We start from the raw sequence: 9,204 nt of genomic DNA on the forward strand, positions 1-9,204 counted from the left end.
TTTTTTTGTTTATTTATTTATTTTCAAAATGGCGACTTGGCCCTTTTCTATTCCACACTATATATTCTTGTAGTTCTCTAGCCTCTCACTCATATTGAGCTCCCCTTTTCTCTCTAAGAGAAGCACAGTTTTTCTTGCTTTTCTTAACAAATAGAAAATCATAAGTGCTCATTTATTTATCATAAGAATGGAGAAAGCATTTGTATTTGTTTGTGAAATGTTATTATTAGTGTTTGTTTTGGAGCGGTTTAGGGTTGTTAATGGAGGGAAGGTGAAACTTTTTGTATTAGGAGACTCCCTTGTGGATTGTGGCACCAACAATTACTTAAATACCTCAAAGTTACATAGGGCTAATTATTATCCCTATGGCAGAACGCCTTCTCTGGTAACCCTACTGGAAGATTTAGTGATGGCAAGGTTACACCAGACTTCATAGGTACACTTTCTTCTTTAAGTTTCATAATCTTGTTTATTATTTTTAATTAAGTGCTTATTTAGGTAACAATTAATTTTATCTGAAGTATACTATCTTAATTGAAATGTAGATTTTGTGAACTATTATTGTGTTAGTTGTTTGGTATATGCTTTGTATTATGTATAATAATATTTAATTATTTAACATTTTCAATGATATCCAACTATTTTTAGCTACTTTTGGCTAAAATTGTGAGATTTCAGAAAGTACTTTGAATTGAGTAAAGACAACTCTTCCAAAAGATAAAGCCTATATGCAAAACTACCTATAAGTTTATCTCATATAACTTTATTATGGATACAGCCATAAGCGGATATTCCATTATCAAGATTAATTATTACTTCCAAAAACGACCTAATGCTAGATGGCTAGAGAAGTTTTTCCTCTATTTTTAGGTCGTTTGGCAAGCGGTGGTGGGTTTTTTCTCAAGTTTTAGGCCAGTCATTGGCAAGCGGTGGTGGGTTTTTTCTCAAGTTTTAGGCCAGTCATTGGCAAGTTTTGGTGGGAATGATGGTAAAATAGTCATTTTTAATGTTTGGAAACCCACCATCGCAGTAGGACTCCTCATGGTCTAGAGTTTGAGTTAGAGTCCAACTCGTCGAGTCTCAATGAAAAATTTAAAATATTCTTAGTCAGCTCGGTCAATCTCGTCGATTTTTAAGGTTAATCATCCAGACCCGGTGACATGCTAGGTTCTATGAGCCCTATGTAGTGACCTTTTGATCAACAATGAGAATAGAGTTGGCAACCGGGCCAGGTCCTGCTGGACCTGGATAAAAGAGTAATCGGGTCCAGGTTTATGGAGCCAGACTCTATCTTTCAAGTCTAAAATTTGGATCTGAGGTCGAATCTACCTGTCGGGTCCCGAGTCTGATTGGGTCCATTGCCACCCTATGACTGTGAGCATCATTTTTTTTTTTTTTTTTCTCATTTTTTTACCATCGTATAACTATATTATTGGCAACATTTACAATATTGCACAATATTTATGAATACCCATATTCCTTCCTATTTAACGTAATAACTAGAAATTCTTAAAAAACAAATGTATTGATAACATTTATGAATTTCTACGTACACCAATATTATTCGGGTCGGATCCGATTGGACACAGACCCGAATATTATTCGGGTTCAGGTTTTAGACCCAAACCTAACTTTCCAAGTCCAAAATTTGAACCAATACCCAAACTCAAGTTGGGTCACCCGTCGAGACCCAGGTATGGCCAGGTCCATTGCCACCCCTAGATGAGATTGGGTAATTATGGAAACTCAGTTGTTTCTCTAATTTTTCTAAGAAAATGACATTTGGTCTCCGGGTTATGTTTCCACGAGATTTAACACGTACATTTGGTAGGACATCAATTGTCAATTGAGATTCCGAGGTTGAAATTTCTTTGGATAAGGCCTTTGTCACAAGTGGCATGCCACGTCTTTGTTTGTATGTTTCCTGGAAATTCAAAATGGAGCTTGATAGGAAAGTAATGAATCCAAGGTCTAGTTTCTTCCTATGTGTCCATCCCATTAAGATTATGGCTCACGTCTTTTCACTCTTTTTCTCAACTCTAAGGGTGGCAATGGTTCGGTCAGCCCGGCCCTAAAAACTGGGCAAGCGTTTTATGTTTTCTTTCAACATAGAAGTTCTATTCTCCTCTTATCCAACCATCCATTTTGAATGGAGGGCTAAAATTGCCTCAATCACAATGTTACGTCTCTATATTATTTTATTTTTAATTTTTTTCTATAAACTATTTTGACACCAAATTTTGGACGTCTATTCTTCTATTAAACTCGCACTAGAGAAAAATATATAAAAAAATATTTTCAATAAAATAAAATGACCAAAATACTTTTGAAATTTTCAAGGGGTATTTTGGTCATTATATTTGATCAAAAATTTATTTTTAATATTTTTTTTAGGTGCACCCCAATGAGACGATGGCACGTATCAAATTTCATATTCATACAATTTGTATAAAAAAATTAAAAATAAAATACTTTGAAACGTCGGATCTAAGATCAAACGGTGAGTGGCTTTCTTGATCAAAATTGAACGGCTGGATGGTAGGAAGAGAATAGAACTTCTATGCTGTAGGGAAAGCATGGAAACCTTTTCCCTAAAAAATTGAGGCTTGAGCCATAAAATATGGACTTAGGTCCAAGCCGGATTCTTTTTTTCTTTTTTCTTTTTTAAATTACATCTACCCTGGCTAGCCCTGATAGGGCTAGAGCTGAGGCAGCTGAGCCTGAGCCTCCTTGACTTGGTCCTCGCCAGGTTGGACCTAGGCCGGTCCTATAGGGAAAATGGCTGGGGTTGGATGTGCTTTGTGTGTGTTACAACAAGTGCATCTCTCTCTCTCTCTCTCTCTCTCTCTCTCTCTCTCATATTTGTATAATACCCTTCAGCTGAACTTGCTGGGCTGCCTTTGATTCCCTCATACTTGCAACCACATGCTGATCATTCATATGGAGCCAACTTTGCCTCAGGAGGAGCAGGAGTCCTCCCAGACACAAACAAAGGGGAGGTAAATGTTTTAGCAATTCCTATCCTTCATTTCAATATACCATTTTATAGTTTTATCATCTAAGTTTTATATGAATTATTTGATGTTGGCTACACAAATCATGTTCCATCATCGCCTTATATGATAGAACTCTTTTAAGGGGACGGTTTGTATAGAGCCTAGGCTCTAAATAATCAAATTAGAGCCTTCCTTCAAATAGTATCTAGAAATGTCGTTTCAATGTTGGAAATCTTTGTCATAGCCTTAAAATATATTTTCATCTTTATTTATAAAGTTTAAAGCTTAAAAAATAGTGTAGATCGACGGATCTATGAAAACTTGAAAATCTTAAAAATTGACGTTCTAAAAATGTGTTACAAAATACTCTATTCCCAAAATTTGAAATCTATTTTTTTCTCATGTCCATGCATCTTAATGTTGAGATGATCAATTTGAGGATACTTGGGCATCAAAACAACCTCTTCTAGTGAACGTTTTGAAGTAGGCTCTAAATTGATTGTTTAGAGCCTCGGCTCTATATAAACTTTTCCCTTCTTTTAATGATGGAATATTGTATATTTTCAGGTTGTAAATATGGACATGCAAATTCAGCAACTCATTGAACTCAGAGAGAAATTGGGGATAAAATTAGGGCATTTAGGGGCCAGCCAAGTATTCTCAGATGCTGTGTATCAAGTGAGTTTTGGGGTTAACGATTATAAGGTGTTTTCCAACAATTATGAAGCCCAACTATATCAAGACAAAGATGAATACGTGAGACTTGTTATTGGCAAATTAACATTACAAATTCAAGTACGTCATGTGCATTTTTTCTCTCTCATCGTTTATGTTATCCTTAGGTAGGGTTGAGAATTTTTCGGATCGGGTCACCTATATCCATATTTGGATCCAACAAGTATACATGGAGTTTGGATTTAGATCTGATTGGACCTAGAATGTTTGGATCCGAATTTGGATCCAAAAACTATACATGAGATCCAAATCCAATTCGGTTATGAAAACTGTATATGGGTCGCGGATTTGGTCTTCTAAAAGTTTAACATATTATATATAAATTAATAAATTATATATATATAATTTAAAAAATCAGGTCGCATTCAGATTTGATCCACCTGTACCTGATTCTAAATTTTGGATCCAAATAGGATTTGAAATTCGAGTTTTGAATCTAGATCGGGTAATTTCTCAGCCCTACCCTTCGGGTGTGGCCTCTTGAGAAATAATGGCGGGGAACTCAAGATATACAAAATTGGACACTTAATGTTTGGCAACTAACAGTTGTTTGATCTTTTATTAGAAGAATCGATAAATAGTAGACAATAATGTTACACATTAACTACTACCAAACTTAAACAACTAAGGTTAGAGTGTTGGATTCTTACTCAAATAATTGAGTCTTCAGACCAATATCAAGATTTCCCTTATATAAATCAATCGGAAAGCTAGAAAGAGAACTTCCAACTCAAAGCCACAAATTACCATTAAAATGAATAATATTTTGTAATAATTAATGAAGAAGAACATTATATACTTATGTGCTATCGATCCATTTACTTGTTTTGAGTAGTTAAGTGCGAAGAATAGTACTTGAGCTGCAATATTGCTAATATCAACCGCTAACCACTTAATCCAAAGCCTGATTCTTTTCTCCAAAGAAGACGTAATTAATTTTTTCTGTCTTTCTTTTGCAGGTGCTTTATAAATATGGTGCTAGAAAATTTTTGTTTCCATTGCTAAAGAATCTAGGATGTAGTCCTGGCATGCGAGTACTTGGAGGTGGAGAGTGCTTTGAGTTGGCTACTTACCTCTGTGCAACTCATAACACTTTACTTGAGGAAGTCTTAATTAGCATGGCTTCCAAATTAGAGGGCTTTAAGTACATTGTCTTTGATCAATTCGAGTTCATGAAGGCCAGGATTCAAAACCCACAAAAATATGGTATGTTCTCCCTCGTACACTTAGATGGTTCTGTAATTATATGCATATAGGGATTGGTAAGTAATTTGGCAGGAAAAGAACATGGGCTTAATTGGTTAGCGCTTAACGATTTGCGCTGCTACGTCCTAGGCTCAACTCGTACTAAGAATAGGGGGTCCTCTCCCCAATGACTCACCCCAAAAAAAAAAAAAGTAATTTGGCTCAAAAAACTTCACATGACAGTACAATGAATGAACTATTAGAAGGCACCTTTTTATGAAAAGCCATTGAAGTTAATTTCATAACAGCTTTTTTATTTTGGTAAGTTTTTAAAAACTATGAAGGGTTGTGTGTTAGCTCTAAACTAGACAGGCATTGTGTCATGGAAATTATCTAACTTTTATTTTATTTTTCAAAAGTTTTAGGATTTGAATTTAGGAAACTATATGGTATGTCGGCTAACACATGCTACCACCTAGTTTTCAAAGGATTCAGGACTCGAAACGCATTTCAAATCATTTTAAAATTGTTTTGGCCTCTGATTCATAAATCTGGATTAGTTGATCTTTGAAGAATTAAAACAAATGGTATAAAAAAAGGTGCAAATAAGACCGTTTTGAGACATCTGTTTTGTAGATTCATGAATTTGGTGGTCTAGAATATAGACATCCAAATTTTAGATCCAAAATCCTTAAAAAACCATATCCAAGAGGGATTTTGGGAGGGGGGATTCACTGTAACAAATGCATCCAACTTTTTTACCCATGGTTAGCAATGAAAAGATCTCAATTTTTTTGTCTATCAGGATTTGTTGATGGTCACAATGCCTGCTGCGGAACCGGGCTACTTAGAGGTTTGAACACATGTGGAGGAAAGAAGGGCGCCACCAATTACCAACTTTGCCCCGACTCCACTTCACACATTTTTTTCGACTCATACCATTGCACAGAGAGCATTAATAGGCAAGCAGCCCACACAATGTGGGAGGGCAAGGACCCCTCAGTGAGGCCTCTTCCTCTCAAAACATTCTTTAACTCTAACTCTGAGGTTTCACATGTAGATATTGGGAGGAAAGGGGAAATCAAGGTCTCTTTAACCATGGGCCATGCCTCGTCCAAGTAATTGTTATGAAGATAAAGGCTCATTCTGCATCAGTAAAGTTGAGCTTCTTCCTCATGTTTTAATGTGGTGGGGTGGTTACCTATGCCACACACTGAATGGCATTACAAGAAGCCAAGCAGATTGAGGTTGTAGAAGATACGAATTGGCATCAGATGAAGATAAGCATTTTAGAGGGTGTAAAATATAGTTTTTATACATGGGTAGGTCAGTAGTGGAAGTTGAACCTGAGCTGTTGTGCTGCAATTTATGTGCAATAGTGCATGTCTATATCTTGTAATCTACTTCACTGAATAAATGGAAGACCCCATGCCCATATTGTTGGTGGGTAACTAGCTTTTTCATGAGCCATTAGCTGTAAAACATGAGCCAAAGAAGGTATTTCTTTACCAGCCATTGGTATCTGTTCATATCTAACTCTTTTTGGAAATGAATGTAGAAGTAGGGGTGGCAATGGACCCGACTAGATGGGAGACCCGATGGGCAAACCAGACCTCGGGTCCAGGTATGGGTCTTACTTTTAAACCCGAATACTATTCGGGTTCAGGCTTGGGTCCAGCCGGACCCGACCCATACCCATAGTCATAGAGTATATGATGGCAATTATATGTCTTTAGGTGCACGATAGGTGTTCATATTTTCACAATATTAGCAACATTTATTGTATTTTTGGCAAAAAAAGGAAGTTCATAGTCATAGAGTATATGATAGTAAAAAAATGTCAAAAAATAAAATAAAAATAAAATCTCATAGTCATAGGGTGGCAATAGATCCAATCAGACTTGGGACCCGACAGGTAGACCCAAGGCCCGACGACGAATCTGGGTATGAATCCAAATACTATTCGGATCCGGATCTGGGTCCAGCCGGACCCGACCCATTGCCACCCCTATGTAGGAGGAATGAAGCAACATCATAAAATACAGGACCTTGCTAATTGGCTTAGCAATTGAAATGTTGGGGAAATATTTGGTCTGCCCATGAGCGGATAGCAATAGTATACACTGTCCCCCATTTTGCTAACTCCATTGTGACCACTTCCATCCAAAAATTTCTTGAATTGGGGGTTATTTTGATCATTACGATGAAATTGTAATGGAAATGTATACAATGAGATCATTTACTTTTGATATAAGGAAACCACAATCATCATTAGCCGTTAGATTTGAAATTGAGTGGTTCAAGATGTGTCATCCTTTGGACGCAAAGTTCAAAATAAAATTTTCAAATGTTGCAACACTTTTTCATCTATTGGATTTCACATCTAATGTCTAAAAGTGATTGTGACATCTTTGTACTAAAAATAAATAGTCTCACAGTATACAATCGCAATTGGAAATGTCTTGAGAAGTCATGGTCGGCAATGAAGTTAGTGAAATTGCCCCTTCGGTCATCTGGTGTTTTAGTGGTCCCAATCTCTCTACCACCCTTCATCTATCAATTGGATAATGATGGCACTTGCAACCTATGTTTCTTTTGATACTATTTTCCCTTTTTAAAATGTTATTTCCCTTGAGCTTTTCCTTTCTAAGAGGACAAAAAGTAGAAAAAAGGTGCAAATTTAGCCATCCTATTTTTTTTAAGTAATGCATCCACTTTGGTAAAAATCGTTGAGGTCTTCGCCTTACATGAACCCAAGCTAAGTGGTCTATAAAATTTTCTGAACGAAAAGGTTTATATAATAACATTGACACCGTAAAATGTAGAATTAAGACGCACCTCTAAAATACATCGAAAAAGGTTGTCTTGGTGTCGGAAAAGTATTTAATTTATCATCTCAACATCGAGATGTATATATATATGGAGAAAAAAAAATATTTTTAAGTCATAAAAAAAGTACATTTTGCAACACATTATCTGGACCATCCATTTTCAAGATTTTCATGCATTTATGGATCTACTTGATTTGAACCATTTTTGGAATTTAAAAATTTTATAATTAGCGATGAATTGGATTCTCGATACATCCTAAGAAATTTTGATACCAAAGTTGCAACTCAGAGCAAAGTTTAGATGTGCACCTTATTTTGATTATTTAGGGTTGTAACCTTATGCAACCACATCCTTTTCACAAACACCTCCTTCAAGTATTCAAAATTTTTTAAAATATTTTTTTTTTACAATTATTTATTTTATTATAAAAAAATACACCTAATGACCTCTCCCAATTCTAGTTTAGGGCCAAACCGTTTCTTTTTTCTAGCCAAAAAAGAGTCCAACAAAAGCCAATCTAGTAACACTAATTCTTGGAGATGGATCTTGGATCTTGGATCTAAGATTTTACTAGCTGGTAATCTAAGTCACCATGGTCATGAACATGAAAAAATAAAATTAAAATATTTAAAATAGATTACTTTAGAAATTAATTAAATAGATATAAATGCTCCAAAAATAAAGTTAAAAATCATTGGCCTTTAAATTTAAAAATTATTTTACCTTTTTTTCATATTCCTGGTAATGGTGGTCAAGATTATAGCCTTGATGAATCTTAGATCTAAAATCTATCTATGGTAGATTTTGGAAGAAGACTGCTTGAATAGAGTGCATTAGGCTAATGCACCAAAACCCACCCATTCCCAAGTTTTACAGCTCTTTTAAGAGTTTTTTTTTTGGTAATTCCGTGAGGATCATAGCCCTACCCATTTTTTACTTAATTAGTGGTTTATGAAGCTGTCACTGGAAAGAAAAACCACAATCTTCCGCTAGGGTATTGGGTATGCTACCACCACAACCTCATACTCCTTTCTCAACTCCCAAATCTTAGAACTTCAAAAAATACGAATATCTAAACTTAATAAAAAATAGAATGATAGCCTCATAATTATCTTTTATTATTAGGGTGTAGTTAGCATACGGATGCATCCGTAGTTGTAGAGGTAAGGTGCACCTTCAAATTTTATCATGGTATATAATTTTGATGTAAAATGTTCTTAGGATTATCTCAAAATATATTTTTATATCTAATTATAAAATTTTAAATTTTAAAAATGGTTAAAATCAAGTAGATCTATAAACATATGAAAATCTTGAAAATGGACGGTGTAGATAAAATATTGTAAAATGTACTATTTCTGAGACTTAAAATCTTTTTATTTTTCATGGTCATACATCTCGATGTCGAGATGATCAATCAAAGGGTTTTTCAACATTAAAACTACATTTTTCGATA

The 9,204-nt window shown here is 35.2% G+C and overlaps 1 protein-coding gene across 1 annotated transcript; it reads left to right on the top strand.

Annotated features, from left to right (window-relative positions):
* Positions 1-378: 378 nt before the first annotated feature.
* Positions 379-6,367, top strand: LOC18438168 (GDSL esterase/lipase 2). Its single transcript, XM_088869523.1, has 4 exons — positions 379-436; positions 2,881-2,999; positions 4,691-4,937; positions 5,722-6,367. Exons 3-4 carry the CDS (start codon positions 4,760-4,762, stop codon positions 6,036-6,038), a joined length of 495 nt encoding a protein of 164 aa, XP_088725649.1. The 5' UTR covers positions 379-436; positions 2,881-2,999; positions 4,691-4,759; the 3' UTR covers positions 6,039-6,367.
* Positions 6,368-9,204: the final 2,837 nt, after the last annotated feature.

Source organism: Amborella trichopoda, chromosome 6 (assembly GCF_054954075.1).
Source record: "Amborella trichopoda isolate Santa Cruz 75 chromosome 6, AtrichopodaSantaCruz75HAP2 v2.0, whole genome shotgun sequence".
Classification (NCBI taxonomy): Eukaryota; Viridiplantae; Streptophyta; class Magnoliopsida; order Amborellales; family Amborellaceae; genus Amborella; species Amborella trichopoda.

Coding starts and splice junctions, on each gene's coding strand:
- LOC18438168 (XM_088869523.1), top strand. CDS start 4,760: ATGCGAGTACTTGGAGGTGGAGAGTGCTTTGAGTTGGCTACTTACCTC. Junction 4,938..5,721: donor TCAAAACCCACAAAAATATG/GTATGTTCTCCC, acceptor TTTGTCTATCAG/GATTTGTTGATGGTCACAAT.